We start from the raw sequence: 22379 nt of genomic DNA, 5'->3' as shown, positions 1-22379 counted from the left end.
CTAGGCCAGGCTAGGCTTGGACTCAAAATATCAAATATGATTTGGGGTCAAGTCTGGACCTAGGTGTGTCCTGTTCAGGTCCGGCCTGTTGACAGCCCTAGCTTCAACTGCTCTGCATGAATATCGACACAAAGCTTAGGAGATTAATGTGATCTTCCCTAAACTTCATGTCAGGCTTACATAGTTATCATCTTTCCATGTTTGTTTCTTTATAGGATGAGAGGAATTTCCTAGACAGGGAAACAGGGTACTGGCTCGTGCAGGGACCACCTTTGAGTCAAGTCACTGTAGTAGTGGTATAGCAAATGACTGGAAAGATGCTAGTGACGATATGATGCCTGTAAGGAATGACGTGAAGATCGATTAAGATGCGTGCAGGTTTGACTTTGCTATTTTCCTTGTATATTTTATATTCCATCATGTGAAAAATGTGTGTCCTCTTTAGTCTTTACCTTCTCCTAGTATCTGCATGCTTGCAGTTACAACCTTTCCATTCGCGCCAGGGAGAACTGTAGTGGCTCCAAGATACATTTTCTTTTGCTGAACTAATTGCCAGAACAGAGACATAACTAAATTATCGATCAATTGTCTTACAATCCAGTTGATAGAAGGAAATTAAAGAACTATCTGCTTTTCATGTATTTTTATCGAAAAATATCAAGTACGGCTCGAAGTACGTATTAGAAGAAGGTTTGAGAATGTCATGTAAGTAATAAATGCTCTATTTTAGCTGTTAATTGTTGAATAGCCATTTGATCCAAGGAAATTCAATAATATCTGTTTTCTATTTTATTCAGGAAAAATATCAATTGCGTCTCAAAGTTCTAGGATAAGGATTGAGTTGTCCTCATCAAGTAATAACCACTCAGGCTGTTTTGGGGTGAAATTTATGCATTTGACGTTCTCGTTGCCAATCCTTGGGCAGTGTGGATAGGACTGCAAAATCTACCTCCAATGACTTTCTGTGGAGGAGACCACCGACCTCTCATAGTGTGAGGCCTTCAATTTCTTATAGTAGTTTATTTTGTCAAAGGCGGCACCAACGGGCCACGGTGTCAAGGCAGCAAAGGCGGTGATCATTAGTGAAAATCCCCGCAGGTCATCATTGGCGTTCCCAAGGCGCTGCCAAGGCGTAAACCTAATGCCTCACCTCGCCCCTGACAAGATAGCTAGTAGTACATTTTTGAAACATGCCAAACAAGCGTCGATGTCATTTGATGGGAGTTCACAGCCATTTGATGGGGTAAATATGTGTGAAGTTGAGCAGTTTCTACTTTCTAGTTGTTCACTCGAAATATCTTCTAAAGGAAATGAATGGTGAGGCGTCAAAAGGAAACCTTGATGAAATAACCTAGCAGGTGCTGGATGTGGGTACAAAGGAGGTCTAAAGTATCATGCAATCTTCTCCTTTATTTTGTCATTATGCCTTGTCCTAACTCTGGTTGCAACTCATGGGGTTACAGATGCTAGTAAAAAAGGTAGACCCTAACAAAAGCTATGGTGGATTGGAGGTTGAAGCCAAGAAGATGAGAATGTAGGTATTTGCTTTGGAGAAAGAGGTAGCATATTTATGAAAACAGAGCTAAGCGATAGTTTGTTTGAAGGGGCCCACAAACAGTTCTCATTTGCTTTCACCGAGGTATGCTTAATATCACCCTTACTTGGTTTGCTTTAAAGATTGATAACTCTAGTCATGTGTTAGTAAAGAGGTGAGGTTATAAACTTCTATGAACATTGATTGTCTGAATGTTATTAACACCTCCAGCGAACTACAAGGCGGAATAGTAAGAATAAAGCAGGCCTTATAGACAGCCTTCTCTAAATTAAAAACTGGTGGTTCACCCTGGTAAAATATATTCTGGAGATTTGTAGATGAACGTTCGATCACATTGAAAGGTTACCACCCTATTAGCCCAAAGACCTTCTGTTAGAAGCAGGGATACTAAGGATATTAAATTGGTTATTCACACGAGTTCTGCAATGATAGTATGTTGAAGCAACTTAGAAGTGTGGAAATTGAGTCCTTCGAAGGAAGCAAGAGGTAAATGGACTTGGTGAGATGGAGAAAATGAATAGTTCTCCTCAAAACTGAACCGAACTGATGCAGCAAACTATTAGTGAGATAAAGATGTTAACTACAGTTTCTCCTTACACAACCATATCAGTTTTAAAACAACTTCAGGTGACTATGAATGTTACTCTAATAGCTTTTGTTCTCATGGATATCTTTTGAGCTTTGGTTACATTTTGTGATTTAACTTCATGATCAATTCTTAATTTTGATTAACTGAACTCTCAACTATTACACTGATTTTAGTGTTGAGTTTGTGGATGTGGCGTTGTAGGAGATGCTGATGAGGGATATTGATAGGCTATGCTATAAGAAAAGGAACATGGGATGTGGAAGATATTTGCTGCAACAAATGTTACTTTCTCTTTTCCGTAATGTCAATTTTCCCAAAAATGACTGATTCTTCAAAAATCTACACCTATTGGATCTTGGTACTTATGCTTTATCTATTTTTATGGAGAACTGTCTCCTGGGAGATTTTAGATGTCTTGGCAAGATTCTGTGTGACAAGCTATATCTACCACCGTTTTGCGCCTGGTATTAGTGTATATCTACCACAAGCTTTGAGTTTGTATATGCATTGATCACTCTTCTTTCCTAGCTCATAGTGTATTAGTCCTGCGGCAAGCCATGCACGTAGTTTCTTTACAAGACAGGATTTGAAATTGTGTATGCATCAATTAGGTTCCATTGCTCATTTTGCCCAAGTCCTGGAGCTAGCTATTTCTACAATTTTCCTTGCGCCTAGTTTCTTTACAAGCCAATTTTTGAATCTATGTATGCAATGACTGAGTCCTGCTGTTTGATTATTGCTTCTTGTGTTTTTTAGATCTATTTCAAGTGCGGTGTAACTGATATTTGCTTCATGAGAGCATCAATTTATTACCAACTGTAGAAGTTTTTTAGCCGGAAGACCTTAGCGATTGTGGGATGCAAATTGAAGGCACGCCACCAGTACACATATTGCAAATGTTGTACTTTGAAGAGTTCTTGGAACGACCATATTCAAAGTGGAAGTCCTTGGTAGTTTGGTAATAATCTTTCTTCTTATGCCAATTTTAATTCTCGGGTTTCTAGTTCCTGGAACTGGAGCTAGATTTGAGGTTAAATAATTATCCTATTAAGTCTATTATAATAATTGTCTTTGTTCAAAGAAGTTGCATTGGCTTTTACTGTCTTCGCTTCTGCAGAGCACTAGATCGAAACCCACCATTGGAATAATCCTGATTTCTTACGAGTCAAAACAATAATTAATTCTCTTTACGACCTACAATTGTTTCACACCAATTTCAACTACTTGAAGTACGATAACTCAATGGTCAATGGTTCATGGCCCCGACTGTTGGGTATATATTGATTATAAACTATATAGATTATTTGTTTGCTAAATTTTATTCCATCCTCAGTACTAAGTAATAATGAGATTGCATCTGTTTTATTTTGTGAACGAGGCACGTTTTTTCATTCTTTTTCTCTCTATGCATACTAATTTTAGTTTGCAAATTTGTCTTTGGCCCTGACTCCGTTTTCTGGTACCTCTTATACAAGGTTGAACTACCAATAACTCTCTGAGAATAGTTTTAAGCCAATGGGACCTAGAGTATATGAAATTGAAGAGTGGCCTTCTAATGTGCTGTTCATTTTACTGTTTTGTGGACACGGACCCTGTTTTTTCGGGAAGGAAATAGCTAGATAATTCCTTAAGGAAAAGGTAAAAGTAAGATTAATTTTTATGTAAAATTGTTTGTATTCAAGGTCTGGTATATTCATACATGTCTCATATTGATTGCTATTTAGTATATACTCTTGTATTGTATAGGAATTTGGTTTCTGGAGTAGATAACTGAGGTTGGGCGCTGCTTCCAGGAAAGGTAAAATCTTAACTTGTTAATATCTTCTGTTTATGTCTTTGTTGTTGGTATTGAAGAGAGAAAGAAAGAAGTTAGTGGTTGGTCTAGCACATAATTCAACAATCTTAGCAGCGAAAACCTTGTCTGTACATTGTCCATGTAAACACTTATGCTTGATGTGGGAAATGAAGGTATGACAAAAGACTATCATTTAGGTACTTCTCTTCATTGGAGTGACGCCCTGAACATGAAAAACAAACCTTTGGGATCGTTGGAATAAGAAGACTGTAATTGTTAACGAAGGTGAGTAGTGCTATGTCCGTATGGGGATTTGATTTGTTTAGTCTTCAACATTCGGCCATTACTTCTCTTTAGAGTAAGCAAGATATGACGTATATGGAGCTGATGTTTTAGGTGATTTTGGAGAAATGGAGCAATGGAAAAGGTGTAATCCAGTTAGGACAGAAGTCTCCAGTTCTCTGTAGTACAAGTTGTGTGGTTACAAGTACTTCTTCTCCTAATATGTATTTGGTGCAAATATATCTGTCAGTGCGTTTTCTCAAATGGATTTATAAGCTCAAAATGGTAAGAGCGCTCTTTATTGAGAGGTTGATGGTTCAAATCCATCTGGATTCAATTATGAAATGGAATCTGATTTGTTTATTCACTAATAAAATAGCTTCCATTGAATACTATTTCCTATAGTTGGTTGTTGAAACTTCTGTTTAAATATTGATTGGTTATCATAAATGCATTTAGTAATAAAAGATAGTTTTTATTCGATAGCATGTGGAGAAAGTGCTGTGGTATTAAGTTTTTGGAGGAGAAATGCTATCGTAGTAATAGCGTTTTGAGACAAATGCAGTTGTAAGAATAGGGCTGAAACTTCTCTTTTGTCTTGCTGGATATTATTACGTGATATAATAGTTGCCGTCATCCAGCTGAGAATTGTTTGTGCTGCAAAGAAATCTTTTTCTGCCTCTTCGTTGACAAGCACATGTGTCAGCATTATCAGGAAAGAAACCATTCTCTGGCATTGGGTTGCAGCCTTGCAGGTATACATTTGTTTACTTTCTCATCATGTATCATATTTATGCTTCTGGAAGATTTCTGGTGACAGTAATTTAACATTTTGGTGCTTCTCGTAATCTCGTGTGATACATTTCTACCCTTTGGTAGTTGTCACTTATGAAATTGCTCACCTACTGAAATTTGGCAAGTCCCCGCCTTTTAGGGAGATTGAATGTCTGTAAGAATCTCGCAGGCTGCAACCTAGCTGAGTCTTAATGGCTGGTAAGTGCATTAAACAACACATTGTTATATAACTTGGAAAACTTCAATTTTATTTTTATCATGTGGAATAGGTTGAGGTGATCCATAACATCAAAGAAAACAAACCCTGATTCTTATTTGTTGGAGGATTAGGTTTGATATCTAGAACTTTTGTTTTCATTACCTTTTGTTTTAAGAGCTGTGGAACTACATTGCTAAGTCGGTTATTAAAATATGTACAGAATATTCGACTATTTTATTATATAATTTGGGCTATGGAACACAACTTATACGATTGTGCAGCATGTCCGTTAAACGAGAAGCATAGATCGGATTGTTGTTCATGTGTTCCAAATCTTTAATGGAAAAGGCAAATAAGAAACACACATAGAAGTGTAGAACACACATATGGTAAAATACAAAGTCAACCTTACTTTACCTGAAAAATCTTTCGGTGACTCATGACAGCCCGTCAGATAAACTAGATACCTCTCCCCCTACATAAGTTTTCTCCTGAAAGAACCAGTTGATTCTGTCTGGACCAAAATTGATTTGGTAGTCCCATTCCTCAAACCGTAAAATGTTTCAAAATTGTGCTTTGGACTTGCGTTTCACTTAACTACAACGAACACAGTAGTTTTCGAAGTTTACACAATATTTCTTATCCAAATAATCATGGACATTGGTTTACATGTTTATTGACACACACATTTATTAATCATTAGGGACAAAATATAGCACATTGGTTTTTGAAGGTGTGGTTTAGAAAGTTTAGGCTGGTTCTTTGCCTCTTTTGTTCTCTGTTGATAATTTTTGTTTGAGCAGTACTGCAGTCTAACATCTTTTGGTTGGACACAAGATTATTTTCTGTTTAATGGTCCCAGATGATCTCATCAGGACTAAAAGACCGTTTCTTCGACATCAAAATGTCCATTTTACATGAAATTGTTGTTGATAACTATGTCAATGACCATCAAGAAAGACAGAATGCTTACTTTCATATTAAAAGTGTCCCATACGGCTTTGTGTCATGCAATCAATAAGAAATATTTGGCCTTCGATAAATATCTACTGAATTTGGATTCCGTATGGCAGTGGTCGAAAGTCTGAACCCTTGTGTTGCACGGGTGCACATGTTTCCTCCTGGAATCTCCAAAAGAGGAACGATAAGTAATCATCTCAAAAGAAACCAAGCTTAGATGCAGGTATTCAGCAAATCCCACTTCTTTAGCTATTACTAGAAATTAAACTAATATTGAAAAATTTTATCTGTTCATCAAATTTTTGTAAAGAAACAAGAAGGCAGAATGGGAACAAAAATATGGTAAAGGAAATCAGTTAAAGTTAAAGAACTAAAGAACAAAAAACTTTCAACTTATTGATTTCTGTGAATTATTTAGTAGGTTTTAATTGATGATTCTGATTTTCGTTTAGTGGTGAGAATCAAATCCCTCAAGGAAACCGTACTTACATAGAAACAAAAGTATTTATATAATAAATAAATCATTGCTGAGTTTGAAATGAACTTGGCTGTTCTCTTGGCCACCACCCTCCCTGGACAGTATCTTTATTAGTGTTGATGCGGCTCACTTTGTCTCCATTCACATACTGGCCATATGCTTTCACTCAAATTATCTATTATAATCATTATTGTGGTTCTCATCTGTGGTACTTGGATCAGATTACAGGGCCAATTATTATCACGACCAATTACTTGGATCACATACTTGGATCATTATTATCACGACCAATTATTTCATCCATAAACATTTGGATATTATGATCTGATGAGCCACCTTCCGCTACTGCCTTCCTTGCCGCCTCCTTCAACTTCAGTCCTCTCTTTTTGAATTCTTCTCCCTTTGGCCCATCCATGATTTCACTTATGCATCTCTCAACTTCTTCCTTACTAACTAATCCATCTTGATCAGGTCCAAACCTCACACCGTTTCGAAACACGTCTGTTATAAGCTTTGCATTTGTTGGTTGGTCTGTCCACTGTGGAAAACTGATAACTGGCACTCCCGAAGCCACTGCCTCTAATGTCGAATTCCAACCACAATGAGTTATAAAACAAGAAATTGCCGGATGCATAAGTACCTCTGTCTGAGGACACCATTTCACCACTAGTCCTTGTCCCTCTATATTTTCGAGGAAGCCAGTTGGTAATTCACCTTTTCCATCCTTAGTTGTATAGTCTGAAGGCTTAACTACCCAAAGAAACGGACGGTTACTGTTCCTCAGACCCAATGCAAGTTCTTCCATCTGTTTTGCTGATAAAACAACTATACTACCAAATGACACATAGATAACCGATGAATTCAGCTTATCATCCAGCCAGGTAATACAAGTTTCATCAGGTTTCCACATGTCAACACCAATATCATTCGATTCCCCGTTGCCTAACAGTATCGACGGCACAAGAGGGCCTATAGGGATAATGGGACAAATCCCAGTCATTGATTCGATTGCATCTTTCTCTAACTCATAGAATGAGTTTCCTAATACCCACTTCAATTTCTCCATACTCTTGAACATTTCTGAGAATAACTTGGGAAAGCTATTGAATGTATTTGAAGGGAGAACAAAGGATGGTAAATCTTCATAGTGAAGCAATGGAAGACCCGGTAACTCTACGTCCATTTTGTGGTCTGTTGACATAGGGAAGGTGTTGAGCTGGTTGTAGAAGCGGTAGTAGATGGCATAGAGCGAACATGGTTGAATCCATAACATGGCACAGGGAATACCATGTTGTGCAGCAACATCGGACACCCATGGAACAAAAGGATTATTAATGATGCAAGAAAACTTCTGCTGACCACCTTGGGAGAAATTATCCATTAAGGTGGATAAATTTTGAGGACCGAATTTGCTAAGGGAATCCATGTAGTGATCTAAGTTGGCCTTTCTGTCATAATCAATGCTCAACCCATCAGAAAAGAACTCGAGACGAATTTGCATATTTGAATTATTGGTGATGGTTGTAGTAGAGGAAAGATTGTTTGAATCAAGCATTTTTTGGCGTGCAACTTCAGTGGTGGCTAATGTTACTTGGAGTCCTTTAGAAGCAAGACATTTACCTAACCTAAGCATGGGATTCAGATGGCCTTGAGAAGAAAAGGCAACCAAAAGCACATGAGTTTCTTGTTTCCTTTCATCTTTAAAAGCCATCGGTTTACAGAGAGAGGGATCACTGGGATAATTTTTGTGACCTTTTATGACTTAGAACGCTGATAAGAGGTATATGCCAATTGCTATCCAAGTTGAACCACGATTTGGTGTTTGTGGTGTTTCATTAGGAAAATGACAAACTTATATACCAAAATCATAAAAATCATTTACTAAATTATCAATTCCCTAATTTAAATTGATCCGGTAATAATGTCAAAAACTTTTCCTAATTGACATGTATATTATTTAGCTACTAGAATTAGGCTCTGCTACAGTAATACATTATTTTAAACATATCTTACCAAATATGACACTTTCTTGAACTCTTCAAGGATATCTGTGTGAAGGATGTCGCTTACACAATTTGCTTGGATTTACAACTGTAAACCTCACCATAGTTAATTTTCTTGTTTGTCTTGGTTTCATATCGTTGATGGCGGTGGACGTCTGCAGCTCCATTTCTTCACGGTGTTGAACAAAAGCTACTTATTACATAAGAGTTTTTATAATAGCAAAAGTATGCAGGACTGCCATTAAAGGATGACAGCATAATACATACGAAACTGTCAGGTAAGTTGGATAGGTTATAAATTTTATACCAGGATATTGGATACGATGATATCAAACTGACAACTTAAGTCCATGTTGTTTGTTCCATATAAATGACTATTAAGATACTTCTGTGATAAACGTGCAGCTTTGGAAGGTACAGCTGCATCTTTGATTTAGCTTTGCAAGTTCATTTCTTGAACTTTTTTTTCGTTGCATGATACAAAATATTATCCAGATCAGGAGCAGTTGTTGAGAGGCGGGAAGAAACTTTTCAATGCTTGTTGAATTTGTCCTTTATTCATTAGGATTTTTTTTTTTAAAACGAAGAAGAAACTAGACAGAAATAGCAAGCCATTTCGCAATGGTGGAAAACTAATCATACCTTGAGTTCATACATATACAGAAACAATATTTGTCACCCTGAAGCAAATTTATGTTTTTCTGGATCACCACCCATTACACTATGCTCTTGGGCTTTGTTGAGAAAGAAGATTGAGTTCGTTCTCTTTACACAACATATATGTCGCCATCAAAAGCATTGTTGTCCTATTCAAACTGTGCAATTAGAAAATACATGATTGAATACGAGTTTCAAAGAACAGACCAGTTAGGTCTTGGACAACGGAACCAAGAGAGTCCTACTTTTGTTGGCCGATTGGTCAATTGAATATACATTTTAATGTATGTTTTTATGCAATTTGATGCCATTCTTTACGTCATATTCTTAGGGGGAGCATACAAAATGCTTAGTTATGTATAACCAATCATGGAAGATAAAGATCAAGGAGGAAGCAGGGGAAAACCCAGCTAAAAAGATAGGTAAGATGGTAGGGATAAGGAGAATGAAACTGGGTTCACAGGGACTTGAAGTTTCTGCACAGGGACTCGGATGCATGGGCATGTCTGCCCGCCCCCGGCCTCCCCCAGCGACCGGAGTTCCAATTGAAGTCGGCAAACTCAAGAGTTAGTTGAAGAAGGAAAGATTAATTACATAGGTTTGTCTGAGGCCAATGCTTCAACAATTAGGAGAGCACATGCAGTTCACCCAAATAACTGCAGTGCACTTAGAGTGGTCTTTATGACAAGAGATGCTGAAGAAGAAATAATACCAACTTGTCGAGAACTTGGTATTGGTATTGTCGCTTACAGTACTTTGGGGAGGGGATTTTTTTCCTCTGGACCAAAACTGATTGAAAACATGTCTGAGGGTGATTTCAGAAAGAATCTACCAAGGTTTCGACCTGAGAATTTTGAGCATAACAAACTTAAATATGACAGCATACACAAAATAGCTCTTAAGAAAGGATGCACTCCATCTCAACTTGCTCGATCTGGCGTGGGTTCACCACCAAGGAAATGATATGTGTCCCAGGATATGTAGTTGAGGATTAGCTATCCAGTTTTTTTCTTGTGTGTGTGTGAAGAGTAAGCTTGAGCATTTTTTTTCGCTTGAACTTATTTTGAATTTTTGGACATAGTTGTGAGGTCGTCAGCTGTTTTTCCCAAAAAAAAGTCTGTAAACCTCAAACAAGCTGTGCATAGGATGGATCGTCCGATTTAACGAACTTGGAGAATGGAACTCGAGTAATTACTAACTCTGAATTAGCTGAAATATAAGTGACATGTTTAATTATGAGCAAACAACACAAAATTTCCATTAGACGGTAAAAAGACGCAGCTGCAAAAAAACAGAATACATCTTGACAGAAATCAGTAGCACATGATCGCGACATAGCAAAAGACAACTATTACGGTATTGAATCTAATAATACACTCTGTACACTGATGCATAAATCTAATGAAAGTCGTCCACTTCCTGTCTTACTAATCGTCATCATCCACACTATTTTAGCCATCGTGGTCCTCAAGCAATTTTTCAATGGGAACCAAATCCACTTATTTTTAGAGTCCGCAACAGGAAAAACAAAGGTTACCGACTTTCTGGCGATTCTGATTCAAAGATGGGACCAATTAGCTAAACAAGAAATAAGCTAAAATGTCCAATTTCCAATTTCAATTATAGTCGTTTCGAAATTATTGACAAGGACATTTTTTTGACTTATAACTATTAGAAAAACCAAATTTCATGTTTTAATTATTAATAAGAACAGATTTGATTTTTTTTATTTTTTTTGAAATCATTAATAAGGATATTTTTTGACTTATAACTATTAGAAAAACCAAATTTCATGTTTTAATTATTAATAAGGACAAACTTGATTTTTTTTTTTTTTTTTTACACTTTTCAATTTTACCCTTCTATGTTTAATATGTATTGACATCTGTACATATTTCACATATGAAGAAGTGGTATGCATTGACACTTGTGCATAACATTTTTTTTGTGATGTTTGGTATGCATTGACGTCTGTGCATACCTAAGGTAGCATACTAAGGTGGTATGCACTTAGGGGTGTAATACGTAGGCGGTCAACTCGCGGCCAAAATAGTGATAGGGTTTGGGGGGGGTCTAAGAGATACAAATCCAGTGATTCCCGACGGCGGGCGGCTGTAGCGAATGTCATGTCTTAGTCTCATCATCACGTCTGTTAGGTCGGCTTATGGGGCGGGTTTTAGGCGGTCGGTGGAAATTATCATTTTGACCCAATTTCACCCAAAAACTTTCTAATTCGCAAATAATATATATATTTCCAATTCACAACAAAAAAATTGAATCAATCAATAAAAATAAACAAACATAAAAAACTTGAACTTGAACCAAAACCATATCTAGAATTTGAAACTTTTTCCGTGATTTACCATTTTTAAATTGATTATTTTTCATAAAGCATGATAAAATGAAAATGAAAATGCGAGAATCTATGGTACTAAAACAATAAAATATAAACTAAAATAAGAATTCAAAATTAATACAAGGATGAATGATTAAATCTTCCAAAATTCAAAAGTGAAATTTGAACTTTTGATATTTGCCCAATGTTCAAACTTGAATATTTGGAATTGATGTTGAACTTCATAAGTTTGTGTTTATATCTCAAATTCCTACAAAAGTTAAAATAAAATATAAAACAAAATACAAAAATATTAGAGTTAGAGAGTTTAAAATCACAGGTCAATGGGGTCTGGGTCAATGACTTTTGATACGGTTAGTCGGTGGGGTGACGGGTCGGGTTTGAGCGTAGAACCTACACCCATAACCGGATCACGAAAAAGCGGCGGGCGGGCGGTCTATTTTGGGGTCGGTGCGGATTTGGGTGGCGGGTGAAAATCGGGTACCATACCGAATGATGGGTCAACGGTTTTTTTTGACACTCCTATTAATGCACGGACACTTATGCATACCAAAATACTATTGGGTTTTTCAGACAAAAATCAAGTATTGTGTTTGAAAGTGTTTTTCAAATGGGGCTGGATTTTTTGATTCATTATTTCCGAATTTTATTCTTTTTAGTTTTGTTCCCTTAGCCTAAAATGGGCCAAGAAACAAATTACTGGATAATCATCAGTCTTGTAATCTTGTCGTGCTGTGGTGGACATTGGACAACTCACAGTCTCACACCCATGACCTATTAATCAGCATTAACGTCATTCCAAACGTCACATTGCTTATTCTGGTTTTTTTTTGATAATGACATTACTTATTCCAAATCTATCTATAGTCGAGTAGTCGAGTATATATTCCACTCACCCACTGAAGATAGTTTCAGATCAATCCAAAACAAAATCATAATAAAATGGCAAAGATAGAGAAGATGAAGTTGGGTTCTCAAGGCCTTGAGGTTTCTAGACAAGGTCTAGGATGTATGGGGATGTCGGCATTTTACGGTCCTCCAAAGCCCGAATCCGACATGATAGATTTAATTCACCATGCCATTGATACAGGCATTACTTTCCTCGACACATCCGACGTGTACGGTCCATTCACAAATGAAATCCTACTAGGCAAAGCTCTCAAAGACATTCGCAACAAAGTGGAGTTAGCTACAAAGTTTGGTGCCGATTTGGCCAATTTCGGCGATGGGAAAATGAGCATACGTGGAGATCCTGCTTTTGTTAGAGCAGCCTGTGAAGCTAGTTTGAAGAGGCTACAAGTTGATTGCATCGATCTTTATTACCAACATCGCGTCGATACCGGAGTTCCTATTGAAGTAACGATAGGAGAAATGAAGAAATTAGTTGAAGAAGGGAGAATTAAATATATTGGTTTGTCTGAAGCATCTGCTTCAACAATTAGAAGAGCACATGTGGTGCATCCAATTACTGCTGTACAGTTAGAATGGTCTTTGTGGACAAGAGACGTCGAGGAAGAAATTGTTCCTGTTTGTAGAGAACTTGGTATTGGAATTGTTGCTTATAGTCCTTTAGGAAGGGGGTTTCTTTCCTCAGGTACAAAGCTGGTTGAGAACTTGTCTGAGGGTGATTTCCGAAAGCACCTACCGAGGTTTCAACCTGAGAATCTGGAGCATAACGAACTTATATTCGATCTCGTAAATGAGATAGCTCTTAAAAAGGGATGCACTCCATCGCAGCTTGCTTTGGCATGGGTTCATCACCAGGGGAATGATGTGTGTCCAATTCCAGGCACTACTAAAATTGACAATCTCAATCAAAATATTGGTGCTCTAGCTGTTAAGCTTTCACCTGAAGAGATGGCTGAGCTTGAAGGTTTAGCTTCGGAAGACGCTGTTAAGGGCGAAAGATATGGAACGGGTATAAGGACTTGGAAGGAATCAGATACTCCGGAATTGTCTTCATGGAAGAGTGACTGAAGATAATTGATATTGGGAACTGGCTTTACAAGTTTTGGTGATGTGTGCCTACTTTTCTTTACGTTCAGTGTGAGTGTTAGTGTGCATTCTTTTTGTTTCAATAAAGCAGTATGTTTATGCGAACAAACTCTTGGATTTTTAATTTAGGGTGTGTTTGTTAAAATTTTACTAATGGAAAGGAAAGGAAATAAAGAAAGTGGTCCACTGTAGAAAGGAATGGAATGGAAAGAGTTTGAATATGTGAAACTGTGGAAAGGAAAGTAAAACTGAGGAAAGGAATAATCCTGTTTGGTAAACTGTGGAAAGGAAAGTAAAACTGAGGAAAGGAATAATCCTGTTTGTTATGCAAAAGCTGTGGAAAGGAAAAGAAAGTTGGAAACATGAATATTTCATCAATATTATTTATCATTTTTCTCCAAACTATTTATCATTTTTCTCCAAAACTCATTACTCTCGGAAAAATAAAATAAAAAACAAATGGCATGACCTTTTTCATTTTGCAGATATATATACATGAAACTTGTAAATTAAAATGAATTTAGCATATAGAACCAAAAAAAAAAGACAAAAACTACCCTGTTTTAGGAGTATGAACATTTGTATGACACCTGCAAACTCATATATAATATTGTCTAACAATAATAATAGAGAACTCCCTCAAACACATAAACTATTGTTGCATTCACTAAAACAATAATAAAATACTACAATAATCTTGAAAACATCCAAAATAGTTAATGGATGGATCTCAAAATACTAAAAGACTTTAACACTCCATCATAAAAAGAAAAATAACACATGAAAGCATATCCAAAGTGTATCTAAAACAACCACAGAAGACTTGAGAACCCATCCATTCAATTATCACCAAGCTTCTTCAATAACCAACTAGCACGCTTGTTGGTATTTATCTTGAGAAAAAACATTTTTAGGTTTTCAGCACCATCTTGTGAAAACAACTCCATAGCTGCAATCTTTTGTTCCTCATCCAACACATCAATTTCATCAATGGCTAAACAAATTTGGTCCCAAGTGAGGGCTAGAGCATTGTTCTTACTAGTCCCAACTGTAATCCTCTCACGCTCAATTTCACTCCTCACACGCAAAGAATCTGCCACATTCTGCATAACAAGCCTCATGCCTTCTATAACATCATTGCCTCCACCTTCCATGCTCTTGCGCTTCTTTTGAGGCAATTTGTTTGGACGGGCAGACTGACTTGATGGTTGGGAAGTAGCAGTGTGGGAGCCTCCACCCTCGTTATTAGTTGGTGGGAAGTTATCCACATGGATATGCATGCCTTCCCTAAGCAAAGTATCTGAATACTGAACCTGTGATGACATGTCCATCTCACTTGCCACTGTAGCGTCCTCATCCACCGTAAGACCAGTTTTTTGTATGTTACCACAAGCAATATTGTCTCCAATCACTTCAACCCACTCCAACAACCTAGGTATTTGCTTACCTTTATAGGTCCTCCTTTTCGGGTTTGCCTGCGACATAAAAAAATATTTGTTGGATTTCAAGAAAAAAATATTGAACCAATCTGCACTAAAACTGTCATAACTTTATTTGTATAACTCGGATTAGTACAAGGTAAATTGGGTATGAAACTATACTAAATTGTCTACAACTAACTTTCAGGCCATGAAAGGAGGTTCCAACAAAAAATGCACAGAACTCCACCAAACACAGAACTTTGTCAAAAAAATCCTGGTTGACCTATCTGCACTAAAACTGTCATAACTTTATTTGTATAACTCGGATTAGTACAAGGTAAATTGGGTATGAAACTACACTAGATTGTCTACAGCTAACTTTCAGGCCATGAAATGAGTTTCCCAACAGAAAATGCACAGAACGCCACCAAACACAGAACTTCGTCAGAAAAATCCAGGCTGACCATTATGTACTAAAACAGTCGTAACTTACTGTGCAAATATCGAAACAAGATGATTCCAATTGTATTGGAAAGCAGACTCACAGATCTAAAAATCTTATTCAAGCCCCGAGACCAAATTCTCAAGCACAATTTTTCATGAATCTTCTTAACCAACACTAGAAATTAAACCAACAAAAACTGCTTACACAATATATTATTTGTCACAAAATTAAAGGAACATAAAATCTTAGCTTGGGCACTAATAACTATGTTATCAAAGAATCAAATAATTAAAGTACTCACTATACTACAATAACTAACAAAACTTGTTCGCATAAACATTCTTACCTTAATTGCATCTGCCCATACTGAAGCATCACTTTCTATCATCATTGTATCCGGATTCCAACCAAAACCACTATGAGAAAAAGATCTCAAATCTTTGAATGATTTAACCGCAGCCCTCTTTGTCTTGATTCGGTTTTCAACGTGTTTAATATCGATAGCAAAACCCAACTGATCTCTCATTGCCTCAGTGACAGCGAAGAATGTGATTTCTTTCTTCCATCCACCGGTTCCCCTTAAACCCTTCGCGAGATGTTCCAAGAAAACTTCTAACATGACATCATCCATAGATTGAGTCCAAACTACCAAACTAGTCTCCCTTTCTGATCGCGTACTGGTGCTTGTGGTGTTTGAGGTGTTGCTTGTGTTGTCATCCCTATTAAAATTATTATATGATCATAACACATCTATTTCCACAATATAAATCATTAAAAAAAATATAGTACATAGGAATTGAAAAGATCCATAAAATTTAGATTTCATCGTTTTAATCAACAACATATAATCAAACCATAGCATTTGCAATTAACACTTTGCATAAATGTCAGATGCAAGTACATATTCTTACCACCCAAAAACAAATACAACATATAAATAACTAAAAAACATAAAAGTAGTCGATCACTCTCTTTGTGTTTGAAACATATGACGCTCATTCCACATGCTCTCGGTTAGGTTGGTCCTGAACAACTTCCACTCATTAGTTGGCCTCAGTGCACTATAATCCTGAGCTTGGCTACCCATATCTCTAGGTTCCTCCACATCCGGTTCATCCGGCCATCCACCAACATCGACAGGATCAACCTCTCATATGAAATTATGTAGTATACAACAAGCTATGATTAAATCAACTTGTATATCCACATTGTAAAAAGGAGTTGCCCTCAAATAAGCGAACCGTTTTTTCAGAAGTCCAAAAGTACACTCAACTACATTTCGCAGTGAAGAATGTCTAAAGTTAAATAACTTTTTCTCGTTCCGTGCTGCCATTTCTCCAATAAATGATACCTTGTTGCCCGGTACGGAACTAAAAAGCCTGGGGCAAGTGGGTAACCGGCATCAGCTAAGTAATATTTACCAGGTGGAACAAACAAGCTCTCCCTTGAATGGTTTAGAAGCGACTCTCAATATCCGACTATCATGAGCGTAACCCTCCCATCCGGCCAATACATATGATATTTTCATATCAAATGTACAAGCCATTAGAACGTTATCGCTAAATTCCCCTTCCGGTTCGCGATATCGTGGTTGGTTCATTATAGGTACCATTGCGGTATGAAAGTACCATCAATTGCACCAACACAATCCTATAAAACGAGGAAATAAAAAATAATATAATTACGACTAACTTTATACCTTTAAGGCAAATGCAAGCTAGGCTTAAGAGTAAGTATTTTACTCGGTTTACCTTAAAATATCTCATGGCCCAAGGCTTCATATTACTTCCTGTTGCTGAGGAGTTCGTTTGACGTGCCTGTCTTATGTATTCCCTACCAAGCCTCAATACAGATTGCAAAACTCTATGAAAATGTCGGTGGATAGTTTCTTGTGACCTTATCATAGTCCAAGCAAGGGGCCCCATACGTGTATCGTGGGCTTAAAATGTAAAAAACATTGCCACTTGTTCTTTCACGAAAACCCACCTACTAGCAGTCAAAACCTCTTTCTTGAAGTCGTTCACATAAGGTATTAAAACATACTCTATTCAACCGGCATTTTATGACAATTATTATCATCTTCTGAATACAGCCTCTCTAGAGCTAGATGTCTCTCGTAGTCCCGATTTCTACGTGGCACCCTCTCAATAGGCATGTTCTCAAGCATACGTGACATTACAAAATATGCAACAATTACACAAAAGATCGCAACTATTTCAGTAGTCATCCATATTCCTAAGACAATCATTATTGATCAACAGAGTTACAATTAATTAACAGATAAACATATAATATTATCAAGGAGTTAATATTAATACAATTAATTAACAGATAAATATTAAGAACAACATATATAATATTAACTAACATGAAAATGTCTGCGATATCCGATCTTGTATGTTTAGAGTAAATCTATACACTGTAAATCAACCTCTCTGGTTCACCGTCAAATCAGCAGTAAAATGGACCTTACTCCAAGAAGAGGAGACCACACAGTCCCAAGTTAATGAATTGCTTGAGGAGACCACACAGTTTCCCACAAGTCTAACAATAGAAAATGCAAAGCCTGAATAGGAATGGCGTTTTCTGTCCAGGTATAACTTTTGTAATTATATGCACGAACCACCTTCCTCGTACACCACTGGATTTGAGGTGTTTTTTAATCAGAGAAAAAGTCCATGCACTACTGCTCAAAACTAAACTATGTATAAATATAGCACTTTTATGGTCAAACTCTTTTTGAATACAGGCAAACTTCAGGATCTCCTTGATAACATCACTTCCCATTTATTTCCATGTCAGTTATCTTCAGAGATAAAAAAAATATATATTATTCAAGGTAGAGTGTAATATATCCAAAGTATCCATATGTTTGAAGGATGAAATATACTCCAAACCATAACAGTTTAAGAATCCTGCAGATATAGATGCCCCTTATTTGTTTTAAGTCATGTGTGCAGCAGCTTAACTTTAGATGCAGCTACGTGTAATTCACGTACTGAAAGTTCTTGAGTATGAGTAATCTCACACTACCATATATATAAGTGACGCTGATTTCTAAACCCTGAAGCATATAAGGAATCCTGATGCTAAGCGAACTTGCTTTTGTTTCACTACTAGATCAACGGGCACTCTATTGTGTAATAGCTGCGATGCATTTAACTTATTAAGGAATTATAGTATGTTGGTCCTATCAAGTTAATTAATTACTAATAATAAGAAAAAAATTGTCTATTTAAAAAATATGTTTATCCCAGAAAGAGAAAGACAAGTGAGGAAGAAAGTACCTGAGATAGAGTATGAAGTTTGAGTGGTGTAAGATGAGAAGAGAAGAAGAAGAGTGTGGTGGCTTGAGCAGTTTTTTTTTTTTTTTTTTTTTTTTTTAGGGGTAGGGCACGGACACAAAACCATTTCCGTTTCCCTAATTTTGCTTCCATACGGAATGACCTATTCCTTTCCATGGGACAAACAAACAGCCAAAAAACTATGGAAAAGGTGGACCACACCTATTTTCCTTTCATTTCCATAGTCTTTCCTTCAGAACAAACGCACTCTTAATTTCGTACCCAATTATCTGCAATGGACGATATCTAATTAACTCTTGGATATCTAATATTATCCATTTTTAATGAACTCTTGGATATCTAATATTATCGATAAACATTTGCAAATTCCTCCGAGAAGGGCGACTCTTGCTTCCGATTGTTTTCATTTAAGCTGCTCCCTCTTGAATTCAATGGATTGTAGTCCATTTGTTTTCTCGATATGCATTTGTGAATGTCTTCTTTGTTGACCACCCCATCTTCACCCTCTTAATTAAGCTTTTACAGGTTTTACACCAACCTCAAATACGTCCACTAAAAACTTTGCATTGGGTTGGTTGATCCGTCAATAGTGGTAATGAAATCAACGGCATCTTTGGTGGCAATTGCCTCTAACACTTGAATCCACTCGCATCTTGAATTAAGAAGCACGCTATGGTGGGTGTTACAACACGCGTTTGCTTGAGAGCACCATCGCGACCGGTAGCACCATCCCTCTATCCCTCCCATCCATTTGGTTCTATACCCAATTTGTAATGTACCCGAGCCATCCGTAACTTCATGATTCTAACTTCATTGCAATGTGATGCAAGACAATAAGGTAGTATTAGGTTTCTTTTTTTATTATTATTTTTTTTTGTAGTTCTAGAATTAGGATATAATTAGTCTTTATGATTTAGCTATTCCTAAATAGATTATGAGTCATAGATTAGGCATTAGTATACTTGTAGTAGCATTTCTATTTCAATTACTCTGTAAAAGAGATCATAGTCTCAGAAACAGAGGAATCAATCGTTAATAATAAAAAATTGCGAGTCTTTTCTCATACCTTAACTTTTAATTCGCTTTTGCTTTGTCACAATGTTCTCCATCTGCTTAGCTAACATGGATAGGTTTCCAAATGAAACCTAGATAACCGAAGCATCTAGCTTCTGTTTGCCATTGGATGCAAGTGTGCTCCAAACCCCGCTTGTCTTCGTTGCATTTCCTACATAGGTTTCCATCAAAGATAGAACTCACTATGGATCCTAATAATCTAATATCAACATCCATAGACAGGAACAATCGATTGTGGGCAAATTTAGTTGTTGCAATAATGGGGGCTCCAAGGTCGTTACATGGATGTGGTTGACCATGGGACCATGGGAGGCATTTCGAAGGGAGTTTATTATTATTCTTTCAATCAAGGTAAAATTTTATTAATAACAAGTTTTACAAATAATTAAGACAAGCGTGGAACAAGCTGTGCTGCAAATTCTTTCTGAATGACAAATCCTATCCTCCTAAATACAAACTCGTTCAAACATTTGGAACGGAGTTGGTTATGTAATATACATCGTTTTCTAACTAGTGAAATGAACTAGGATTTTGGGAAACACTTACTTCACTGCCTTCTCTAGATATAAGGGTTTTCCATTTATAGTTGGACAACAACAAATATTATAGGCCGGAGTGGTAGTAGATGTTGTAAAGTACACAGGATTGAATTCAAAGCATCATAGCACAATTGAAGTTGTGTTTCACCCATAAAACCAACTAACCATGGGAGAGAGGGATTATGCACAAATTGCACGTCAATATGTTTGTTGAGATGCACAGATCACGACATAAAGCAAAACACTAATAAACAGATTTGCAAAGTGGATGCCTAAGAGTGTTTTCTCCAAACTCTCGGTCTCTGGAGTCCTTGTGCTATGTTTGGAATAATAGTTGGTGGTGAAGATGAAATGCAATTAACTGTTTTTTAGCCTAATGCAATATATTTTGTGATATTCTCATATGACATGGAGACGATTGTATGTGCACAAATACTAATCCAAGAAAGAGGACAATAGCATAATTATGAATGATCAAATAAAAACAACAACAACAACGACAAAACAATTAAGCAGTTCTTAGATTAACTTTTCGACTCAAACCAAGAACCCCGTATGACTTGAGGGCCTGGCCGACTAGACCCTCTCATGTAGTGAGGGGCGGGCCTATGAGGGGCAATGCTAAATTTGGGAATCCCTAACTCTCACCTTAGCCCTCTCTTTAAAGAATTGAGGGCTGGGTTTTAGGGCCGGGCTAGAGAGCCGGATTTGATTACTATTTTAAACTCTTTATTTATAGTATAATCTTGCTAAATTGATACGTGATAAAGTAATTATCAAGTTAAGTTTAAATAATAGGTTTTCTCAATCTTGACTTTGGTTAATAATTTGGATAAAATTTGTAAGATAGTAATATTCAAAAGTTTTGTTCTTAGGTTTTATGTGTCGTTATATTCCTTGAATATATAAGAAATATATATGAGACCAAAAATATGATATGGTGTTGTAGGTTGTAGAATAACTTGTGTTTGATTAGTTGAAGTTGATTAACTTCATTACTATATACCAAGGATCATATCACATCACTCTGATTTATATTTTATTATTGCTTATACATGGAGAAGTGACCCAGGTTCATATCCCGACAATAGAACAATTTGTTATTTTAAACTAGATTTTTCATGTAACGTTGGAGGAGTCTACACAAAGCACTAACTTACGTAAAACATATTTTTCATTTTGCTATTTATACAATTACGTACTTTTTAACAAAATATAAATAAAATTACATAAAAAAGTTGCGAGGGCCTTAATGCGGGCCTTGTGAGGGCCTTTGAAGGTCAAGCTAAGGGCCACCCTCATGCTTTCACATCTTGGCCCTTACCCTCCCCTCAAAACGTGAGGGCCGAGCTGGGCCGAGGGTCTTTTTTACACTCCTAATTCCACTTCTATCAATCAATTCTTTATTCTCTCATCAAACACTTTATACTCTCATGACAAACATCTACCTTCTTCTCTATCTAAAAAAAAACACTTCAACTATAAACATGTAAATATTTTTGAGATCTCGTTGTTTCCATGTTTGAGCTAGTTAGTTTGTGTGTTGTGATTAGGGATTTAAGATGTGAGAAAACATCTTATTCTCTCATGACAAACACTCTTCTCACTTTGCAATCTACTTTTTCCACTTTCAAATTCTAAGTTATTGTTGATTGAAGAATAATTAGGTCGATTTTGACACTGGTTCAACAAACAATTGAACAACAATAGAATTTCCTATTCAAATGTTTGAATATTATGTTAATTAATCGTGTGATTTATCTCGATTTCAATATTGTTGTCGTAAATGATATCTTTAAGTTGGGACTTGAGAGCAAGGCCCAAAATTTCGATATCGGTTAATATATCGGTGTACCCAAAAACCGAGATATATCGGATATCTCGGTTTTTTTGGTGACCAGTCCAAAGTTTCTAAAATATCAGATATCTCA

At 36.7% G+C, this 22379-nt stretch overlaps 2 protein-coding genes, 1 long non-coding RNA gene and 1 pseudogene across 8 annotated transcripts in view; 2 read left to right on the top strand and 2 right to left on the bottom strand.

The window, feature by feature from the left end:
- Positions 1–210: 210 nt before the first annotated feature.
- On the top strand, positions 211–9372 carry LOC147520605 (uncharacterized). 5 transcript variants are annotated; one of them, XR_015212730.1, is made up of 12 exons: positions 211–378; positions 480–705; positions 798–992; positions 1099–1639; positions 1766–2608; positions 2901–3102; positions 3620–3782; positions 3891–3942; positions 4849–4976; positions 6289–6398; positions 8818–8934; positions 9062–9372. It is a non-coding gene; the product is annotated as an uncharacterized LOC147520605 (long non-coding RNA). The 5 variants fall into 5 exon arrangements; XR_015212729.1 differs by having other exon boundaries at positions 798–1358; positions 1464–1639; XR_015212728.1 differs by having other exon boundaries at positions 798–1382; positions 1464–1639.
- LOC147520606 (UDP-glycosyltransferase 84B2-like) lies at positions 6538–8559 on the bottom strand. Its single transcript, XM_086592138.1, has one exon. The coding sequence runs from the start codon at positions 8362–8364 to the stop codon at positions 6913–6915; it is 1452 nt and encodes a 483-aa protein (XP_086448264.1). The 5' UTR covers positions 8365–8559; the 3' UTR covers positions 6538–6912.
- A 3196-nt stretch (positions 9373–12568) lies between the features above and the next one.
- On the top strand, positions 12569–13773 carry LOC147520604 (putative aldo-keto reductase 2 pseudogene; annotated as a pseudogene). The gene has a single exon (XR_015212715.1). The product of XR_015212715.1 is annotated as a putative aldo-keto reductase 2 pseudogene (transcript).
- A 520-nt stretch (positions 13774–14293) lies between these two features.
- Positions 14294–22379, bottom strand: part of LOC147520595 (uncharacterized) — a 52749-nt gene continuing 44663 nt past the window's right edge. The window contains exons 2-3 of the mRNA XM_086592140.1: positions 15877–16249; positions 14294–15139 (exon numbers count right to left, since the gene is read on the bottom strand). Coding sequence (XP_086448266.1) covers positions 14504–15139; positions 15877–16161 — 921 coding nt within the window. The 5' untranslated portion in view covers positions 16162–16249 and the 3' untranslated portion in view covers positions 14294–14503. The remainder of the gene's footprint in view (positions 15140–15876; positions 16250–22379) is intronic.

The sequence above is a fragment of the Coptis chinensis genome, chromosome 2 (genome assembly GCF_015680905.1).
Source record: "Coptis chinensis isolate HL-2020 chromosome 2, ASM1568090v1, whole genome shotgun sequence".
NCBI classification, from domain to species: Eukaryota; Viridiplantae; Streptophyta; class Magnoliopsida; order Ranunculales; family Ranunculaceae; genus Coptis; species Coptis chinensis.
Note: the sequence above shows the minus strand (reverse complement) of the source record. Positions and strands in the feature narration are given on the sequence as shown.